At 38.8% G+C, this 22,879-nt stretch overlaps 1 protein-coding gene and 2 long non-coding RNA genes across 3 annotated transcripts in view; 1 reads left to right on the forward strand and 2 right to left on the reverse strand.

Moving 5' to 3' along the window:
• The first annotated feature begins 630 nt into the window (after positions 1 to 630).
• Positions 631 to 22,879, forward strand: part of LOC146687470 (uncharacterized) — a 34,500-nt gene continuing 12,251 nt past the window's right edge. The window contains exons 1-6 of the mRNA XM_085438189.1: positions 631 to 821; positions 1,654 to 1,824; positions 10,299 to 10,520; positions 13,745 to 13,881; positions 19,494 to 19,574; positions 21,195 to 21,292. Coding sequence (XP_085294315.1) covers positions 1,715 to 1,824; positions 10,299 to 10,520; positions 13,745 to 13,881; positions 19,494 to 19,574; positions 21,195 to 21,292 — 648 coding nt within the window. The 5' untranslated portion in view covers positions 631 to 821; positions 1,654 to 1,714. The remainder of the gene's footprint in view (positions 822 to 1,653; positions 1,825 to 10,298; positions 10,521 to 13,744; positions 13,882 to 19,493; positions 19,575 to 21,194; positions 21,293 to 22,879) is intronic.
• Positions 15,993 to 16,815, reverse strand: LOC146687471 (uncharacterized). The gene is made up of 2 exons (XR_014916297.1): positions 16,716 to 16,815; positions 15,993 to 16,625 (listed from the first exon to the last, which is right to left on the reverse strand). It is a non-coding gene; the product is annotated as an uncharacterized LOC146687471 (long non-coding RNA).
• On the reverse strand, positions 18,324 to 22,366 carry LOC146687472 (uncharacterized). The gene is made up of 3 exons (XR_014916296.1): positions 22,001 to 22,366; positions 20,635 to 20,706; positions 18,324 to 18,629 (listed from the first exon to the last, which is right to left on the reverse strand). It is a non-coding gene; the product is annotated as an uncharacterized LOC146687472 (long non-coding RNA).

The following is a 22,879-nucleotide window of genomic DNA, read 5'->3' on the forward strand; positions in this document are numbered from 1 at the left end:
TACATCTAGAACCTAAAAGGAGAGCCGCTGTTAAAAATACTCAAACATGTGCGACAAATGTGTGTCTCATAATTCAGAAGGTCTGCCGTGGTTCATGGATGGATGTTTGACATCCTCACAACGGCGACTATAATCTGCAGTTCTCCCGCTGTCCACTAGATGCCCTCAGTTCCCTGCTCTTTATCCATCCATTCCCTTTCCCTCCCAACCCACCAGTTTTAGTTTCTACCTTTAGCTGTTTGTGACTTTATCTTTACAACATGTATCCTAAACTTCTGACTGTTTCTGACCCTCATCACCTGCTTTTTACATTTTTTGTTTGCTGATTCTGCCGCAAGTCCCGTGGAATTTAGACTCATTAAACACTGTTAACAGCACGTGTTACGGAAGCGATTTAAGAATAATATCGTGACAGAGTGTTTGCAAAGCATCAAGATATGACTCCAAGACTATTGTTCATTTACGATTGAACACAGTCAGAACCTAAGGGTTTTATTATAATCCATGTCCTCTTAATAAGTGATATAAACAAGCTTTCATCACTTCCACGTCACCTTGGCAAGTGGAGAAACGCTCGGATAGACCCTAATCAGGATTTATCCTGCTTTTCTCTCAGAAACCAGGCCTTGCTGCGCAGATCAGGCTGGAAACACTTTTCCCCCCTCAATTTTTCATACGAAAAAAACAAAACAAAAAAACGATGAAACAAAAAGACTCACTGGATTATAATAAGCGTTTGGCTTCGTCTTACTGATAATTCTTTCTAGAAGTAAACGGAGTTCAGCTTTAAAGGTGTTTCTCTATTTCAGCCACAGATTCTGGTAAGTTGTTGTAATCAAACTATGACTTTATCACCTTCAGCCTGAATGAAAACTATTAACTTGCATGTTCGCATTTTTGTTCGTGTTCGTTTTTTCCGTTAAAATCGGTACTATTTGCTTCACATTCCAGTAAAATACTTGTGATTGTGAGAGTTACGGTTATTTATTAGTTTCACGTCCGCATTCAAGAACAAAAACAAAAGTAAGCTGCAGCTTCAGGTCTGATGGAAAGAAAAGAGATTTCTTCTACAGGAAGTGTCAGTAGCTCTGATTTTCTTGTTAATGCTGCAAGTTACGTCAGAGTACTAGATTACAAGTTTACACAAAACCCAGTGAAGTATAATTAATTATAAAAATGTATCAAAAGTGAGTAAAAGTACTTTATTTGTAATAGTCCCTAGGAGTGATATGTGACATGCTGAGAATTATAAAGAAGCCTGAATGGAAAACATGTTAGCTGGATCTGGTTCACTCTCTCCAAAGAGTCTCAGCGTGTATTTTAGGAATCATGTCTTAATTAAAGACCCAAGAGAAAAAAATAATGACTCCTTGAACATCAGGCTCAAACATGTTTGATTAACAGTAGTTTAATGTTTGTGTTTTATAATCATACCATGTTTTTAAGAATCACAGGCTTAGAACTTGTAACTATAACTGTAAAGTACTATAAAGTAGTGAAGTACTCCTTCTTTAGTGAATATATTTCTTTTTCCTCCCCCAGTTTGCACTAAACCATCCAGCTGTAAACTCAGGTATTCTGGGAACTTTGTCACTGTCAGGTGTTTTTGTTTGTATTTTGTGTCATTGGCCTGACTATTTTTCTCTTTTCCAGATGAAAACAACAAGCTGATTATTCAGTCGGTGAGTTTGAGACAGCTGGTGGGGTGTCAGCCATGGGTCGAAAGCTTGATCTGACAGGACTGACGGACAATGAGGCGGAGCACGTGCTGCAGGTGGTGCAGAGGGACATGAAGCTGCGCAAGACAGAGGAGGAGAGACTCAGGTGAGTTCTGACCTGTAAATGCAGTGGAGCTCCAGGTGTTTTATGTTTAGGAAGTGAACTGTACTGACTTTTCCCCCCATCCTGCTGTTTTTCTATTGCAGCTTGGTTACTCTCACTGCTCATATGAGTGTTTGAAAGTTTTGAACTTCCTTACCTCTGATGAAATCTTATTTCTTTGAGTCTGCTAGTAAATGTGAAACTGCTGAATAATCAGCTTATCACAGCGGTTTATAAAAGTACACTTTTTCTCTTCTTAGTGTTGCAAGAAACATAAACCTAGGATTTATTATTGGAGATATTCTTTTATTTTTGGTTTCAATTTGAGTAGATCTTGGGATAGACAGAAAGAGGGATTGTGGAAATTAAAATTGTGCAGAGACCATGGAGACGCACTTGTGTGCAGTCCTCCAAAAATTACAAGAATTACAGTCATTTTAATACTTTGCCATTTTCAAAGTCCCAACATTAACTAGACAAACCAACCAAATTTAAACATGAAGTTTATTTTAAATCCTTTGAAATGAATGACTGCTTGATGCCTAGAACTCATGAACATCACAAAATGTTGTTTCCTTCCTTGAGATGCTCTGCTGGGCCTTTACTGCGGCTACCTTTAGATGCCGTTTGTTTGTGGGTTTCTCTGCATCCAGTTTTGTATTTTATTTATTAGTTGAAAAGCCTCCTCTGTTCGATTGAGATCAGGTGACTCACTTGGCCACTGGGAATGGAAACTATATCTCATTTCTTTGCTTTTGCAGTTGCAGCATTTGGCTGAATCTGTGTAGAGAGATCAGCCCTGTACACTTCAGAATTCATATTGCTTCTTGTATCCACAGTCACATCCTCAATAAACACTAATGACCCAGTTCCAACAGTTCCAATGTCATACCATTGCCTCCACTGTGTTTGACAGATATGTTATGTTTCAGATTATAAACTATTTCTACCATGGTGATGAAAATATAAAGTATGGCTATGGAAACAAAATGAAGAACATATAAGTAAGTAAGGCACTGCATAACCAGTATACCTTTAAGGTCTTTCACACCAATTTTCTCAGGCTGCTTTTCTTCAGCACAATTTAATTCGAGGAATTTTTAGACCTTGGTGGAGATTTCCTTTCCCGCCTCTTTGCTCTGAAGTGTGTCCTAAACACAGTAGCCAGGAAGTGAAGCCTTTTTCCGCTGCACTCAGACCAGCTTCCTCCTTCACCCCAACCTCAACACATATAGATACAAAGGCACAATAACGTGGTAAATAGGTGGATTTCATTGCCTGTAGCCTCAGCCTGAGAGTTACACAATAGTGGAAAATGATTTGCCTGTTTAACAAAAAGAGTCCTTGCTGGTCCTGGTGCTTTATTTAGAAAAACACTTACCTCTTACAGCATTACTCCACTGTTTACCAAAATGCTTTCAGTGGACTGAAAACCCATGAGAAGGACCTCACATACAAGATGAACCTAATTGTCAGGATTTCCCTTAGATTTTTATCAGCAAAAGCCCTTTTATGTGGACATCTGGCTTGATTAATTAAGTGTTTATGTGTAGTGTTTGATAATGTAACTTCACAGCTAGATTTTTTTAAAGTATATATTCTTAGGACTATGTCTAGTGTGTGCTTATCAGCCCAGTGTGGTCTATTATAACTTCCCATAAGAACTGTTTATTGTTGTTGCTGTTACCCTCCAGTCTCACTCTGTCCACACACTGAGGACACGAGGTTTCTGCCTGTAGGTCAGACTACGCATATGTTTTGAAAGTATTTCATATTTAATATGAAATGTTTTACTTTATAAGCCACCTACCAGATCAGTTAGCTACATTAGCTACATTCACATACAAAAAAAAGCAGATGGATTTATTTTTCAGTACCACATACTGAAGATGAAACAGGGTCCACAGAATTATCTATGAAACACCATGAAATATCTCTGCATCTCTTCAGATGCAGTCTTTGAGGACCAGCAAACAGATTTTCAACCCGTGGTCTTTTCTTTAAACTTTTAATCTATGTTGTTTCAGATTATTTTCTGGTTACATTTTGGAGGTTGAGGAAACAGAGACACCAAAATATTACTGTAAGAAAAATATGCTTTAAAGAAGTGTACTTTAGTATATTAGACGGGCAGGTGGTTGTTACGTACCATACTTTAACTGAGTTATAGAAATAGTGAAAAACTAAACTATACGACTAAAATTTATGACCCTCAGCTTAGGGCTGCTCAATTAATCGAATTTTAATCTCGATTACGATCTGGGCTTTCAACGATCATTAAAAATGACTGAGCCGATTATTAGCCCCTCCCTCATGCTTTACTCTCGCGCTGCTCCATGTGGCAAATCAAGCGCACTGCTCTGCATTTCGAACACGCGTCACAACAATTAAGAGGACCCGAGGGAAGCTCGGAAAGCTAAGCAGAAGTTATTTGGAGAGGAGTGGACTGCCGTTGGTTGAAAAGAGAGGTAAAAAAAAAAACTTAAGTGGTGTGGAAACATTATGGCTTCGCGGAGTCAGACGTGGATCAAGTAGACACAGTGTGTAAACTTTGCTATGGTGTCGTAGCTGCACCACAGAGCAACACTGCAAAGTTCACATTTTTCATTTATTTCTTATATTGCAAACATTTGCACTGTTATCAGTATTTGCACACTATTTTATATTATTTTTTAAAGTCATTATTCAATACATTGTTATTGTTAAACCTTTAAAGCCGGTCAGAGCAGCATGCTCGTTTTGTGTAACTATTTTTAAATCCCTGTAGAACCTGAACGCTAAGCTAGCACAATAAATTTTTTTCCATATGAAACCAGAGGAGTTGTACTTACATCTTATGCCATCATTTGTCCTCGGTCACGGTTTCCTTCCACATATAGCTTTGCAAAAATTGCATAAAAAGAGCTTGCAGGAACAAAAACATAATATTCCAGAAACACGCTTTGCCATCCGATCAGCTGTTCTTAACACTTCCCACATTGAAAAAGACGTCAACGTGAACTATCGCAAGTGACGTCATTTTTGCGGAAAATGTAGTTTTTTACTTGTAGGCCTTAGAACTCGAATTGCACTGCTGGAAATAGTTTATTTTGATGCACATGCACATTCTTTGCAAATTTGCATCATAGGATTGTTTTTTTGTTTTTCCTGCAGTATATAAAAATTACTGTATCTCCAAAAATAAAACTATGAAGACACTCACAATAAGTTTCCTGTTGTTGTAAACTATTTTTTGCAACTTTTTTGTATTTAAAGTTTTGAGGGATAAACCTCTTAAATTTCTCCAAGTAGAAATATATGTAAAAACAAAAACGATTTTCAATTTTTTTGTAGTTTATTGCACTTTTTTGCAATTAATGTAGTTACTATGGACTTAATGCATACACATTTTTAAAATATGGGCTATAACAGTTGTATTGATGTATAGCAACTTGAAATGCTCCCACAAATGGCACTACAGCATGTAAAAAAAAATAATATAAGCTCTGGCGGACGAAATAAATATCGTCAAATAATCGTGATCTCAATTTCAGTGAAAATAATCGTGATTATCATTTTTGCCATAATCGAGCAGCCCTACCTCAGCTGCATATATATTTTCGGTACATTCACCTTAACTTACTTTCCCACCTCCCAAACTCTAACTCTATCTAAGTCTCTGTGACAGTCTAGTCAGAACATAGAACATACGTCTGTGGCCTGAAAACACTGTAGAACTACAGTATCGATCCAATTTTGTGTCCATATTCAAAAATCTGTGTATTTGCTTCACTGTACCGGCATTAATGTTTAAAAAGGCCCATCATCACTATCTGAGGCCACTGAAATGACAACAGTTTCTCTGCTTGAATCATATGTGTAACTGAAAGGGGTTTTTCTGTTAAATCCCCACATGACATGACGAAAAAAGTGATTAGTTGGTGAGCTTTTTACATTCCTTAACTTCAACAAGTGTTGCTAAGCAAAGCGCTTACCACCAGCTAATCTTGTAATTGTTTAGCCGGCATGATTACACATTGTTGACATTGTCTGAGTTCTTTAAAGACAGACATGCTTTTGCCCAAAAGTTAAGTTATTTCTTAGGTCAAAACAATAATAAAGTCAATCTATACTGCAGTTTTTAACAGCTGATAAATGTGGCCAAAGATCTCCACAGCTAATCCCCTCTTTAGCAGAAGTACTTGATACAAAAGGTCACGTACTGCTTTCAGTCATCACACGTATGAGTTTAATCTGTCATGTCATTTCGATTGTTCACTTTTCTGCTTCCTCACTCCCAAACTTGTTACGTGAGCTCTCACTTCATGCATCTTGCTTTTCAATTTCTGCACCGACATCCCTGAGATGAAACCCAGGAGTGTTCATGCATCTGAAACAGCAATCAGAGGGCAGAGATGAAGTTAGGAAAGGAATAGAGATGAGCGAAGAACAGGAGAACACATCTGGATGCTGTTGACTTTCTTTGTGACCTCTGCTGCATGTTTTTCTTATGAAAGGAGAAACTTCTGTGTTAAGATGTTCAGGACTGATTTGGATAACTGAAGTGTCACACATGTATTTTGTAACTGATCTGAGATGATGCTATGTGTGATAAAAATACTCTTCTGTTTTTCTCAAGAATGTTCAAGCATAACTACTTCATTAGATAATAATAGAAAAGCAAGAAAGACACAAAAAACACAAATAAATACTCCAGATGAGATTTGTTTTTAAAACAGTGTGCTGGGGATTTCTGAAGCTAAATACAGCATCTACTGATTTCACACTTACCTGGGGCTAATACTTAGTTGGACTCCTTTGTGCCCTCAGAACTGCCTCAATTCTTCATGGCATAGAGAGGCAGAAACATTCCTCAGACATTTTGGTCCATATTGACATGACAGCGTCACAGTTGCTGCAGATTTGTAGGTTGCACATCCATAATGCAGATCTCCCATTCTCAATCCAGCAGAGCATCCCAAAGGTGCTCTACTGGATTGACATCTGGTGACTGTGGAGGCAAACTCACTGTTCAAGAAACTAGTTTGACATGATTTGAGTTTTGTGACATCGTGTGCGGTCATAAAGGGATCGAAAAGGGACGAAAATACGAGCACAGAAAAAAATATTAGAAGCATTCCTGGTTGTAATTAGTGGTTATTTGAGTTACTATTACTATTACTATCAGCTGAAAGCATACTGGACATTCTCCTCTGACCTCTGGCATCAATGAGGGATTTTCACCCACAGAATTGCTGCTCACTGTTTTTCAAACCTTTCTCTGTAAACCCTCGAGAATTTCTGAAATACTCCGACCAGCCAACAACCAGGCCACATTCAAGGACACTTAAATCACCTGTCTTCCTCATTCTGATAATCAGTTTGAACATGTTTGTACATGTCAACATCCTAAATGAACTGAATTGTATCCCAGCTATGATCAGAGACAAGTTAAATGCACATTGCAAAAAAGGGGATTTTGCAAAGCTTTTCTGAGACATGGTTCTCATAACTGAAATGACTGATCAGTAGATGAGAAAATCAGCTATAAATGAGTTTTAATGTTGCCGCATAGATGCTAACATGTAAATAAGCTGCTATTTGTCAGATGTTTTCATGCATCAGCCTAGAAGTTGATGATATATGAGAGATTAGCTGTCCTGGAATTGTGAATAGTGAAAACCTCAGTTCACCAGATACAAAAATCCTAAAACTTAAAACACAGCTGTCCCCTGCTGTTCAGAAGCAGCACAGCAGGCACATTCATTTGGTAAGATACACTGTTTACAGAGAACAACTCATCTTTTTATCTTCTTATGACAAAAGATAACTGATCCCCATTCAAATCTTCAAACACAAGAAAAATAAACTAAGCTCCATTCAGACAAATGCCAGCAGACATTAGTTAGCTTATCACCAAGAAGCAGACTTTATGTGAGGATAACTGCAGCTGACACAGCCTGAGCCTCTTCTTGTTTGTTCTCTTTGAATGACCGAAGCTCAAAAGCTTCTTTCGCTGAGGGTGTGTGAGGATAAAGCTGCAGAGTGCTGCGAAACATTACTGTACATGTCTTATTAGGTCAAAAAAAAGGTCCACAGCTTTTTTTTATGTTGAGTATCATGGGATGCTTTATGTTTCAGGTATGTTTGTACATGTTTCTTCACTTTCTTGATGTTATTACCTCACAGTCTCTGTCTGAGTCTGGCTGATGCTGTTCTGTCTGGGAGGTATTTATATCGTCCACTGAGCTTTAGTAATGGATGTGGTGCTGTAGTGAGGGGCATCCGAGGGAGACTGTAAAGTGTTTATGGTTTTAAAGTTACAAGTTTCATTTAAATATTTGTGGTTAAATTTTTTAAAGGACTTCTAAGTCATATAACTCTACAGAGCTGAAGTGATTAGCCAACAGAACCAAAGCTTGCTATCATAATTGTTCTTTAAAAAAAAATAAAATTCATCTTTTTCGTCATCGCTGATGTGACCTTTTACTTGTTACTATTGATTAACAGAGAAATTGACACATTTTTCTACACTAAAAATATTCATTTGTTGTCTGAGTTTTTGCTTTGAGCTTTTGTCACATATAACATCATCATCTTTTCTTTTAAAGAAACCCCTAAGTTTCCATAAATCACATTCTGTAAACGTACTTTAATAAACATTGTCACGTGCAGAATGAGGAATTTATTTTGATGCTTTGCATTTTGAATTTCATGTCATCAGAAACTGAAATGAAACCAACCTGCATACCTGCAGAAGCAGTTCCTGCCTCTCTCCTCATCTTGTCAGACTCCATCAGTTTCGAGCTGTAATAATTTATAAATGATTCAGTTATGGCTGATGCTCCTGCTGTCATGATGTGAAAATAATGGATTTCTTTCTAGTGCCACCTACACAGTTACACTTTCTATTTGCCTCTCCTGCTTTGCCTTCATTTGTTTGACTAATTTTATATTCCATCATGTTGGAGCTCCTGTCAAATCATCTGCTTCTGTCTGTATTTCTTTGCTGGAAAGCTAATGATAAAAGAAATGAATGCTAAATTGTTACACAATTACCCGTGTTTGTTTGCTGTCACATTTACTGAATGTAACAGAAAAAAAAATAGCTGGCAGTTATTCAGCTCCCTGGCAGAAAGCAACCAGTCTAAAACAAATTTATAACAATGTAAATTCAGATAAATGTGATCTAGTAACACCACAAATGAAGAGAGATGTGCATACCAAGTCCAATTAATTTAGATGAGTAAATAAATAAATAAGTAATTAGATTAATGTGTTTCATTTTAATAAAACAAATAATGAATTTGCGTACAGTTTTAATTCTATTACTTTGACCAGTTTGACCAGAACAGATTTGTTCCTCACAAACGCACAGAAACAGAAACACTGCCAATGATGTCAAACAGCAACATTAATTTAACTCAACAACAAAAGAAGCAGACTGCTGTCTTTGTATGGCACTGAAACAGATGGTAAAATGGTAAATGGACTGGTCCTTATATAGTGATGCACTCAAAGCACTTAATGTAAGTGCTGTTTGCAGGTTGTAAATGCAGGCTGCTGTAAGTCTGTTAGTGCTTTGTGTTTGCGAAAGGATTATAAATGCAATCAAACGTGTAAAGTCGAGACGGCATGTTAAAAAAAGTCATATTGAGGCACACAATTACAAAATTACATTACATTAATTAGCATAAATTATTATTGCATTAATCTCCATGGTTTGAGCTCTTCTCACTTCTTTTGCACTTTCATCCAGATTAACCTAAAAAAAGACATCAGGGGTCTCAAATGAACCCCTTTCAGTCCAATGTTACCTGATTTTACATCTCTCTCTTCAAGCCTCAACAAGTTCTCATATATTCATGCCATCATTAACACCATAACTAGTGAAGATACTTGTTCAGTTATTAACATTAGTTAATTATCAGGACAAGCGACTGAATTCATTTGTCTTAGTGAAGATGCACTGAAGACACTGGGCTCTTTGTGTGTGTTTTAACCATGTATTTGTGGTTTAGTCACCACGGCTGTTATTTATTTAATACAGGCTTTCTGGTTAACAAGCAGCTCGATAAACATATGAAGCAGCTCCATAATTCTCACCGTATCTATTTATTTTCTGTTTACAAAATGATGAAACAACCTGACCGAATTTTTGAAACCACTTTAATTTCTGCTCCATTTTCATTAAAGGGATGCAGAGGATCAGTGTGCGTTCATCTGTGCACTCTGTGTCTTCATTCACATAATCATCCTATTTGACACAGTAAACCCTGGTCTGGTGCTTTATCCATGTGCAGGAACTTCATATGATCCCTGTGGAATACTATACTTCTTATCTTACTCACTGACACATAAGCATCTTTTTCAAACAGATTTTATACATCTCTCTCTCTCTCTCTCTCCCTCTCTCCCCTCTCTCACACACACACACACACACACACACACACACACATTCCTAGTTTCACTATCTCTCTCCCCCCTCCTCCCCACAGCGAGCTGAAGCAGGAGCTGGACGAGGAGGGCAGTCGCTGCCTCCTGCTGTCACGGCAGAGTTGCTTCAACCAGCGCTGCTGCATCCGCTGCTGCTCGCCTTTCACCTTCCTGCTCAACCCCAAACGCCAGTGTCACGACTGCCACTACAATGTCTGCAAGGCCTGCCGGGTGTACAACAAACGGGACAAGACCTGGCTCTGCTCCGCCTGCCAGAAGAGCAGGTAAGGTCAGCGGTGGTGCCTGGAAGTGCTGTGGTGTTTATCTGTGTGTGTGTGTGTGTGTGTGTGTGTGTGTGTGTGTGTGTGTGTGTGTGTGTGTGTGTGTGTGTGTGTGTGTGTGTGTGTGTGTGTGTGTGTGCGATATACAAGGAGACTAAGTGAGGATGAGAGGCCGAGAGTGACGTCAAAGGTTATTAAGGTCTTACTCCACTGTTGGAGAGATGGATTTAGCACTTATTACACATAACATAGACACTAAGATACAGTGCAGGATAAAGTCTCCTTTGGCCCCAACATTTGCACTAATGCAAGATGACAGAGGTAGGGAGATGAGGTAGGGAGATGTGCAGCAACATAAAATGGATTTTCAAAGACATTTTCCCAAATTTTCCCTTTAGAGGTCTTTTCTCGAACTCAACTTGTTTGTTTAATGTTACAGAAATCCTGAAACGCTCCATTAAGCATGTGAACTTTAAATCCACACGCTCTACTTCACTTTATTTTTGTGTAATTTTATATTTTTTACAGTTTGCTCAGATTGTAAAGCCTAATGGCTAAAATCGAAAGTGTGTCATAATTAAAATTCCCTTTGTTCATGAAACGCTGACATTTCAGGAGTTGACATTTTCTTTTAAAAGGACGAGGCTGAGCTTGTTATATGTTTTTCTCATTGCTGAGGGGTACAAAGCAAAAAACTAGTTTCTATGACAAATTGAATGCTGTCTTGTAAGGCCTGCTGAAAATGCAGCAATCATGAAAAAGGTCGAGACGTGATAATCGTTCAAATGTGTGGAGAACACATTTCTAGACAGGCTCCTAATCAGAAGTGATTGCATGTAGAAGAAAAAAACAATGGAGCCACTATTCTCACCTAAACATGCAGGTCTGACCCTCAGACTGTTGGTGTTTGAAAGTTACAGACTGTCAGATTTATGGGGTTTTAGTGGGAATGTATTTCTGCAGCCTCTAGTCAAACTCTGAAGTGACCATGTCCGGTCACGTCTGCTGCACGTGACCGGACATGGTCCAAATTAAAAGCCTGTGATTTCTGCTAAATGATTACATTATATACTTCACAATGGCACCTTTTTAAAAGCCTTAATATATTCCAGAAACTTCAAAGACACTGTAGATGTAAATTTTAAATGTGTAAAGCAGTTGCTGGTTTAAATGCCACTCTGTATGCAGTGGATCAGGGTTGTGCTGCTGTCTGACCCAGACATTCAAAATCAATTAAGTAGATAATATGAGAATAGAGAGCCATGACATGCGCTGGTGTCAGGAATCACTGTGATAAGCTTACCTACCTGCCACCTGCCTCCAGATCATTCAATATAGCATCAGCCGTGGGGTCAACGGGGACTGCAGATATCCAGTCATGCATTAAACGATGTATTTAGGTGCTACGTTAACTTTAGTATTTGTCAGAGAACCTAAAGGTAGAACATCCAAATAGACTTAAAATAAAGAAAAAACTGCAGTGTAATAAAAATGTAATAGTGCTTTGTAGATGTACTTCTTTCTTTCCAGTGAGGCATCGTGGCTAGTAGCTGGTAGTTAAAACCTGGCTGCTTAGTCTGCACCAGGAGGCACCTTACAAAGCCTGTAGAAGTGCAGTAATGATGTGTGACATTTTATGTTTTGCATCTGCTTCCTGTCAAAGCACTCGCTGTGTACACACACTTACAACCACTCAGAAATCGGAGGGTACCTCATTAAACATAAACGTGTCATTATACAGTTAATTTAAAAGCAGCAGTGATAGGAATTTCAATCTTAAATGTACTTGAAGATAATGCAGCACGTAACTGAGCTAGACTAACAATATCATGCACACATTGGATCATATACTGGGTCTGTTTACAGCCAAGTTTCATATGTTACATACAACAATTTTAGTTATAGTATGCAAGGCTATAAACAGACACTTTTCATAGAGTCAGTCACTATTTGTAAATGTTGTAGTTGAGATACATTTTCTGCACACTTACTCAGATTCTGCAGAGTAACATGTTACTTTCACATTAGTCTAATTCATGTGACCTCACTAACTGATAGGTCTACAGAAATCTTCAAATTCTTCACATTGACTTATTTAAGTAAAACACTGCTGAAATACTGTTCACAGCAGCAGTGTTCTGGGTTTGGGTACATAAACGCCCTTCTGTCTGGGGTTTGCATGACCTTACATGATTGTGTGGGTTTTCTCCAGTTAATATGATACAGTAGGTAAAACAAAGAAAACAGCACAGTGTATCTACGAGATGTGTAACATTAACAGGTTTTGTTTTGGACTGTGGGAGGAAGTCGGAGTAAACCCACGCAGACATGGGCAGAACATTCAAACTCCACACAGAAAGATCCCGGCTAGATTTGAACCCAGGACCTTTTTGCTGTGACGGTGCTAATTACTGCACCACCGGACTGCTCCCAACCGTCTTCACATTTAGATTTATTGGTGGTTCAGACTTTTCACAGTTAACCAAACAGTGATTTCATATCTACAGATTGTTTCTTAACTTTACGTCAGCAAGACTCTGCTAAGTTTGTGTGAAGTGTTTCTGTAATGCTGCCTTCTTGCTGCAGATCAGATAGTGTCACTGTGATTTGTTGGCTGTGACTTCTTACCCGTCACAAATGATAACAGCTGCTGTGTTTTTCCAACTCACTTCCAGCTTTAAAAACACTTATTTTTTAGGTAGAGTGTAAGATGAAATCAGTGCGACAATCCTGCTATTTAATCAGCGTTGTCACTGTATTACCCCCCATGACGACCCAACTTCAGTGTAAACCGGCCCGTGTGATTTCATGCTGTCTTGCAAACATCAAAGTGAGACGCTTATGTGTCTCCTGTCTACCTTTTACTAATGATTAAACATCTCCTGCTGAGTCTCTCTCAGCCTCCTGATTTATGAAGTAACTCCAGAGAAGTTTTGGCTATTGATGTGAGAGACATAGTGGAAATGAATCCGCACAGCTGCCAGCAGCTGGTTGTGTTCATCTGTGAGTCAGATGTAGATTGGCACCAGGACTGACTGATGGTTTTGCTTTTTTGTGTTTGACCTGGTTACTGAAATTCTGGTTGAATGTTGCTTGACCAAAACGTGGATAATAACAAATCTGTGGATAATAACAAATGTGAAGAAAACTACATTTCCTTCACATTTGGTAGGGTGATTAGCATAATCTATATTAATCTGTTGTATGTTTGTGTGTTTCTTTCTCAGGTTGTTGAAGACACAGTCACTGGAGTGGTTTTACACTAATGTGAAGAAACGCTTCAAGAGGTTTGGCAGCGCCAAAGTGCTGAAGACTCTTTACAGGAAGCACCTGGCAGAACACAGTGCGCTTTCAGAGCTAACAGGTAAACTACTTCTGCTGCGTTAGATGCTTAAGATTCTCAGTTAGGAAACCGTTCCCAGCTCTTACTTCACTAAAACCTCACATATGATTGGCTCGTTTCATAACAGCTTGCTGTAGGGAGAATCTACTCTGATGAGAAATTAGTGTGCTCGCTCAAAGTTGTCTTGATTTTTGCTGTTTCATATCTCAAAGCAGTGGAGAACATGAACTTGGGAAGAGGGTGAAAGAGGATTAAGCTCTTGGCTTTCATCCCACATTACTCTGGCAAATCACTCAGGCTGTTGCTACACTTCAAGTCTATTAATGTTTGTTTGCTTCTTTCATATCTTCACTCAGCAGGGACTCAGTGCTGCTGTATGTGTGCAGGTTTTATGATCCACTGTTCAAAAGTGTTTACAGACGTAGATGTGAACATGACGTGCAGTTACAAGCACAGTTTAAGTTAACTCGAATCAGTGGATCACTTTTTAATTTGTTTTCCTCTGTTTTTGGCCTCAGAATTTGTGTAATTTAAAGCTGCAGTGATCAACGTTTTTATATTTATAATCTCTGGTCTTTAATTATTGTTATTAATAGGTGTAATGTGTATTGCCGACAGTAGATGTTCTTTAATTGATGTTAGCGCAGGGCCAGTTATGGTTCTTGTCAGTTTTTTCTTTGTAATGTGTGATCCTGAAGCTTGTGTGAGATTTGTGCAGCAATGAAACATTTCCTCTAAAAACCTTTCAGCACATCTCACTGATTCGACAGCTTTGTGGTGGGCTTGAATTTCTGAGGGATGAAAGTCATGCTAGACAGAGTCTTTGCACTGCATCAGCAAATCATCTGTGAACAGTGCACCTCGCGCTCCCTGATGACTAATATCAGTGTTGGGTCCAGCTGTTTTGAGACGGCAGCTCTTTAGCCCTTTACTTTTTTAGGGATGGACCTGGTTCTAGATTAGAGGAGTTTGTTCTCAGAGGAATTTGATTCGAAAGATTTTCTTTGAAAAGTTCATTATGAACTTCAAACATTGCAATATCTTTTCCTAAAAGTTTTGTTTTTACACGAGATCTTTCAGTTTTAACCTGTTTCTACTTCAGTGACAGTAAGAAAAAAAAGGCTTTGAGCTTTTCTTTAATGAAAGCAAAGTCAGTGTAGAAGAAGCTTTTTGTGTCTTCACAGCTAAATGAGAAGCTGTCACACTGAAAATGTTTTGGTTCAGACACAGAGAGCTTTGAATAAATGTGTTCCTAGTGACATATGCTCAGGCATCTAGGTCTAGTCAGTGACAAAGCACCAGAGCATCTGTGAACCACTGGTTCAGAGTATGATCTGATTGAACCGACAAGGGATTTCAGAGAATTATGTGTGTTGTGTGGAGGAGAGGTCACCTGCTGCAGATAATGCAGAGCTCTGACCCTGGTGGGAGGAGGACTGATGTGGGCTGGCGTTAGGCCGTCGCTCCTCTGATGTATAGCTTTTTTTTATTCTCTGCACACGCACTCTTTAGCACTCTGTTTCTTCCGTTTTTGTACTTTAATGACAGACCGGCACTGAAAACTAAACTCTCCATCCAGTTGCAAAATGCGATCGACTCAGCGTGACTCATGATGTTACTTTGCATATGAATAATGCGTATGACATGAATAGCATCAGAACTAGCGGAGCTGACATTTGAGAACTAAATGCTGTGTGATCCTGAACCTTGTGTGAGATTTGTGCAGCAATGAAACATTTCCCCTCAAGACCTTTCAACACAGTCCACTGATTCAACAAAGCCTGGAGACATTCTCCTCTGAACAGAGACGCAAAGGAACAAAGTGGCCCTGAGGAGCAGAGGAAGTGAGGCGAACTCATATATATGATTTACTCAAGGCTTTGTATAGTACAGACATACAGGGGCCTGTGCTTCGTACCGCGCTAAGTGAGTTAGCTGGATGAGATTGTTGACGATTTCGCGTGATCCTGGATCGTTCGGTTCCCCGAAGCCCATCCGGGACTTGCTGTCATAGCAACAGAGCCGTAAGCGTAAACCTGCTGGGGAGCAGGTTTACTTTATGTAAACAGGATTAGATCGCGGCCACGCAGGTATGCCCGCGTCATTCATACGAAAGCAACAGCGATATTCCACCACTGTTTCACCATAAATAAATAACATCAATGTAACTAAAGACAATGCAGCACCTGATCCATTTATTGATTTCACACAGATACATACAGGTCATTTCCTAAAAAAGGGAAATGTACTATTAACATTCTATTACATGTATGTGATTATTACAGATTTAATTCATATTTCAGAGTAGCAATTGTAAATTACTTCGTGTAATCAAGATGAGAGACCACGGCTATAAAAGCGAAGGTGGATTTGGGAAGTCTGTCGCAGCCATGTCCTGTCCGTATACGCGAGCCACCCATTGCGGAAGGTGCAAGATTGATAAGGAGAGTCCTCAGAATTCAGCGTATATTGCGGGACAGACAGGATCCTTTAGCTCAGCGCGACAGTGTGCTCATAGAGAGATATCGATTTTCCCGTGAGGGTATTATTTACTTAACCAACTTGTTGACGAGGGGGTGCAGGACCACCACCTGTCTTTTTTTGCTCTGCCCTTTTCTTGGTTGCTGTTATAAACAAACAGATTATTCCAGGGTCTCTTTCCAAGAGACTAAAAGCAATATAAGTGATAAATATTACCATTCTGTAGAACATTCTTATATTTCACTTTTACCTGTTCCCATGTTCTAGTGGGTCCTGTCGTGGCTCTAATGTGAAAGAGGATAAAATATAACATATTATAATATAATGTAATATAATATTGGATAATATAGTGTAATATAATAAATCTACCCTACCGCCTACTGGTGTTGGCCAGAGGGGCCGATGGCGCGATATGGCAGCCTGGCTTCTGTCAGTCTGCCCCAGGGCAGCTGTGGCTACAAGTGTAGCTGCCTCCACCAGTGTGTGAATGTGAGAGTGACTGAATAGTGGCATTGTAAAGCGCTTTGGGTGCCTTGAAAAGCGCTATATCAATCCACTCCATTATTATTGTTATTATTAAATTACTTACGAGTTTAATTTGTCAGCAACTTCCTGCCAGCCCTCTCTCCTTGCTTTTGCAGCCTTTGCAGTGTTCCCTTGCGTTCTGATTAAACTCTGAAACTCCTGAAATCCCTCACTCAAGAGTTCTTGCTCTGCTGCCGAAAAATACCGAGCCGAGCGCGCTCCGTCGACATTTTCGCCGACCAATCAGAGGGTTGCCGATCAATGTTTCTACTATCGATGCGTAGCCCCTTTTACGACACCCAGTGATGTCACATTACTGCGTCCAGCTGTACTAATCGTCAACAGCAGGTGTGTTCGGGGAACCGGATTAGCGCGCTCACGGTTAGCGCGATGGTTTGGTCTTGGATGTTTCATTTGATCTTGGATGTAGTAAGCGACGTACGAAGCACAGGGCCCAGGCGTTTTATTATCATCTAAACTAGTGATTACTGTTGTGATTCATCATTTGAGAATTCTGAAACTAGTTTTTTCCACGAACAGTCAAATCCTGATGATAACTATGATTATAAAATAAATACATCTACAAATCTTTACAACTGTTGTTGTAATTTTGGTGTGACATCACTTTTTTTTTTTAATTGTTCAGTTTTTTAGTTTGCTGCTGTAAACATGGAGAACAAATGGCATCCTCAGTGTTAAAGATTACTTATATAAGCATACTAACAAGTCAAAAAACATTGTGGGCATAATGATGATTATTAGGATTCTGCTAGCTTTAGCATTTAGCTCTAAGTCCTGCTAGCACGTTAAAGATATCTAAGACTGTAAAATAATAGGTTAGCTTTAGTACTGATTTAATTTTCATTTTAATTCAATTTCAATTAACTTTTATTTACATAGCTCCAAATCAGCCCCAGCAAACAGATGACTACCTATGGCCAAGCACTTAGCAACAGTGGGAAGGAAAAACTCCCTTTAAACAGGAAGAAACCTGGCAGAACTGGGCTAAATCTTCCGCTAGCGGTTGAAAGTGATTAGACGAACACAGGACAAAACACACCATGGAAGAGAAATTAACAATAACTCTTTGATCAGTTAGCTGTTTAACAAATACTCTTTCAAGAAAATGATAAAAGGATGGTTTGAGATTGGCCTATAATTAGGCCAGTTGACAGCCGGGTCGAGTGATGGCTTTTTAAATGATGGTTTAATATATAATGTGTAGATTAATCATACGATTGAAAAATTAATAATGGTAGGACTTCTCTGAGCAGTTTTGCAGGAATAGGGTCTAAAAGACACGTTGATGGTTTGGAGGAAGTGTATATTGAAGTTACGTAAATATTAGTAGTACTGAAAGTAGCTGTATATAATAATGAGTCTGTAAGGTGGTTAGAAATGTTTTCTCTCTAATGGTTTCAGTTTTACTTTTGAAGGAATTCATAAATTCATTGGAAGTTGTGGTTAAAGGAATTTATTGGATTTCTGTAAGATCTAAAGGTAGAATAGATGTAGGTTAATGTTATTCAAATCAATGGAATATACTCTGCCATTCATGATACACGGGAGAAGTACTTTCTGCTGCAGAGTTCATATTCTTATGCATGCCTCTGTCAGCTCGCCTTCCCGAGAGATTCATGGCGCCTTCAGGGTTACAGTGACCTCCAGCTGCTGTTCTGGTCATACTTCTAATCGCATGCATCTGTTATGACACAGATGTCTGCAGACATACACGAGGCGTCACTAGAACAAAATCCCTTTTCCTGCAAATAAAACACAAAAAAAATCCTCAGGTTGTCTCTATTTCAGGATATTTCACATCAAGCTTGTCTCTGGAGTTTTAACCAGTGGAGTAAAGTGCTTGCTTCATTTAAAAAATCTGAACAGTTCATATTACTTAAGTGCTCTTTGGCCTTTTAAATGAATTGAAGTGACCCCGTGTACTCAGCTGTACCCTTGAACCGGGCCCTGCTGTGCACAGATCGGCTGGTAATGCCATGCATGAGGAAACTAATGCACTTATATAACCACAAATGGATGCATTGTTGCATGAATATTTAAATGATGTGAAAAGAGCTCAGAGCTTAAGAGCTGCAAGGGGAAACTATGTAGAGAGTGACTGAGTGCTCTCTACTGAGCAGTTACCGACATTAAAATCAGATTATGTATTTCAAATATCGGTCAGAGATACTGTTGATAAGTTTGTGTAGTTATATCTGTTTACACCATAGATGTATTACCAGCAAATGTAGTGAGGAAACAAGTAATCAAACCAAGCGAAAAACATGGTAGAGTGTCATTTTTATCAAAACTTACACTTAATAAATCAAAAATTAAGCTCTCATACAGGAAAGAACATCTCACTGGAGACAGCACAGCTGAGGTTTAGGTATTTGCAATGAAAACTGTTCTTGTCATAATAAAATATCAAAATTAATTCTCATAATTGCACAAATGTAGTTTCCATAACGCAATTTAAAAAATGACAGTGACCAAAAAGATGCTCCTTCATCTCTTTAATGCTTCATCTTATTTAAAGGTTATTCCCGTGATCAGGTTCCAGGATAAAAAGGTTAATCCCACGTGGAAGTCTTTTCACGTTCATGTAAACATGTGTGTGTCTGCAGAGGGCAGCGCCTATGAGGAGAGCATCTGCAATGAGGACAGCGTCTGCGGGAGCGACTCAACGTTTTACAGACAAACTGAAGGTGCAGACACATTTAATTATGACTTCACTGATGCTTGATTGTACTGTACACCTGCTGTTGTAATTACACATGCATACACTTGGACTTTCACATATCAAAAGTATGACACTTTGTGGTGGCATAAATGCTTTATTTAATGTACAAAAGTTACAGATTTTCCCCAGTTCAGCTTTCTCCCAGTAACTAGCTAAGATAAACGTTAAACTAATTAGTTTCAGTTTTTGTTTGTTAGCAATGAAGTAAAAAAAAAAAGACCTGCCATTCAAGTTTTGCTTACAGTTCTAAATGTAATTGGTTTTAGTTGTATTTCTGGTATTTGTAAAATACTGAAGTGCCAAAGTAACTTTAAGTACAGGGGTCAGTTAACTCATCAGTGAGCCCTTTGGAGCTGTGCGCCTTTAAGTCCCAGCGTAGCTCTGTTTTCCTCAATTTTTGAGGTTGGGCAAGTGCAAATTTAACAATCTGCACCACAATATTATAACATCAACTTTTATATTGAAGATAATAAAGCTGAATTTGGGTTTGCAGGGAAATATTTGCTTTCTTGCGAAGAGTATTAAGATGCACAAAGGTGGATTTTGTTAACTTAACACAGTTCAGATGATTATCTTGTGTTACTCTGCAAGAAACCAATATGTATTGTATTGCAATGTTGGCTTATTTTTTTAGCCCTTCCTGGAGCATCAGTTTTAGGCCTATTAATTTTATGTTTCTTGATTTAATCTCTTATGGAGTGAATTTAATAGCTTAAACAGAGGTGTTATGGTGCTACATGTTTTATTCATTTAGCTCCATGATAATAATGAAGTTCCAGCCAGGCCAGAAATCCAGAAATTTAATGGAAAAACGGCGCTTGGCAACTTTGTGTTTATATACTATAAGAATACAACTCGTTGGCAAACAGATTGAGTCCTGTATTGCAAAGACACCCATTGCAACTGGGTTGGTCTCATTGGTGCAGACAGACCCAGACAGCAAACCTTCACCAATATGAGAGTATTTGCAGTCGAATGTGAGAGCTTTTCCATCTTTTACCCAAATCAGTCAGTGAAATGCTCACCATTTATTTGCCATACATCAGATTTGGCTACTCGAACATTTGGCCTTTTTCTCCTGATTGGTCATCCATTTCCTGTTAAAGTGAATTTCAACAAGAAAAAGATATTTCCCAATATCCAGGTCAAACATAATCCTCTCATGATTCCACATGAATCCATATTTGTTCCCATGCTGACTTTCATGTAATGCTTTATAGCAGAAGAATTGAGTAGTTTTATGATCTTAGCTGTAATCTTTTGGCGCAGGTTCCTATTGCATCTCAAACAACCATGTCAGTCTGTTCTCTTCTGTGTCCTGCCTTGCTCTCATTTGTCATCACGCGCATAGTTCACTGCGCTAACAGGATGAGTGACGGCAAACATGAATGAAAAGCTGCTTTGGGCTGGTGGTCATGTCTCAGTCTGCAGAAACTGGGACTGAATGCAGACAGATGCATGTCTTTAAAAGTGAACTGAACTGAAAACTGCTCCTTCTTTATAAAATTTTGCAGAGTAAACAATTGTTTGATCCAAAAGTCCTTCAAATAACAACAAAACACGTGATTGTTATTTTCGCATTTAGAGCACAGCATGGCGGAGACGCTCACTGTGGCCAGGCGGGTGGCAGAGGAGGCCATAGACGAGGCCATTTCCAAGGCTGAATTTGACACTTCCAATCAGGTTATTCATGTTTTTCCTCTCATACAAATAGTTGCTTATTGTTCGAACCTTTATCGACCCATACAGTCTTCTACTGGAAATGCTACATTATGTTGGAGATTATCCTCAATCTGCACTTTGATAAATAGCCTCTAGAGACCTTACATGAAGTTTCTTTTTAATCTGACTATTCTGTTTTTTTATTTTCTTTCAGTCAGATTAAGTTAAACCATCAGGATTATGCTTCAGTCCAAAACTCAGATGGTTTAATACTACAGTATAAGACAATGGCAGGGCGATTGCTATCTTTGTGTAACACTTCCAGCTCTTCAAAAATCACAGACGCTCAGAAAGATTGGCTTTTCACGATTTATTCCTGCAGAAGACATAAAACACACTCAACAGGTGTCTTCTGATGGTACCAGCAATTGTAGCTCCCTCACAGTGCAAACGCACGCTGTCTTAACAGACTTACAATTAACCTTTTAATAAAGAAAAGGTGGAAAATAATAACTTCTCTCATTTTACACTCTGTCATACTGAGCTTGTATACAAAAGAAATCTTATGACTAATAAAATACATTTCACAATCGTATAAAACAGAATAACAGGATAACATAAGTATCACCAACTAAACATTTCCCTCTAGTGGTCAAATTAACAATAGCGCATTACATCTTCACTTGCTTGTGCTTTACAGACAAAATGGCTGTTAACAAGCTCACGTACCTGCAGAAGACATAAAACACACTCAACAGGTGTCTTCTGATGGTACCAGCAATTGTAGCTCCTACAATGTAAAACAACATCACAAAAAGCACAGAAAAACGGTAAATCCAAACACATTTCCTGCTATGCGCAGCAACCACTAGGGGGCTGACAAAGACTAACTGCCAAAGAGCATAAATACGGCAGAAACACTATTTAACAGCAACCCGCCTTTGTTTCAGTTACACAGAAACTTTCTAACATCAATATGAACCTATATACATCGACATGTACAACTTATGTAACAACATTCACACCAGAAACCATAAAAATGCCAGAGCCTTTCATTACAGGACTTACCCTCACAGTGCAAACGCGCGCTGTGAGGAGCGGAAGCCTTAGCACAGGGGTGCTCACACTTTTTCCGCATGTGAGCTACTTATAAAATGACCAAGTCAAAATGATCTACCCACTACAAAAATCCAAAACATATACTTATTTATAAATATATTGAGGATTCTTTATATCTACAATGTATATACATGCATAACCGCAATATCCAATATTTCACAACACAATTAACTATGTAAATTTTTTGTCATTACCTGAGTTTACTCTGATGACTTGCACTGAATTGAATCAGCCAGGGATGCATAGTCCGGACAGTAGCTGCTGACGGCCAGGTTTAAGAGAAAAAACCGAGAGCTAAAAATTGGAGTTAACTCGCTGACTAGCTTGTCAGTTTTACTACACTTCGCGCCGCTGTTTGCGCATGCGCAGCGACCTAAGCGTCAGAAAAAATCTGCTGTCATCTGACTGGCTTCCCTGTATCAATCAAGTGACGGGATGGATGATAGGCTGGCATCTATTTTTTTAATGCCATGCGATCTACCAATACTA

Source organism: Copadichromis virginalis, linkage group LG18 (assembly GCF_057382275.1).
Source record: "Copadichromis virginalis isolate Kocher_CV1m ecotype Utaka linkage group LG18, C_Virginalis_male_GT1.1, whole genome shotgun sequence".
NCBI lineage: Eukaryota > Metazoa > Chordata > Actinopteri > Cichliformes > Cichlidae > Copadichromis > Copadichromis virginalis.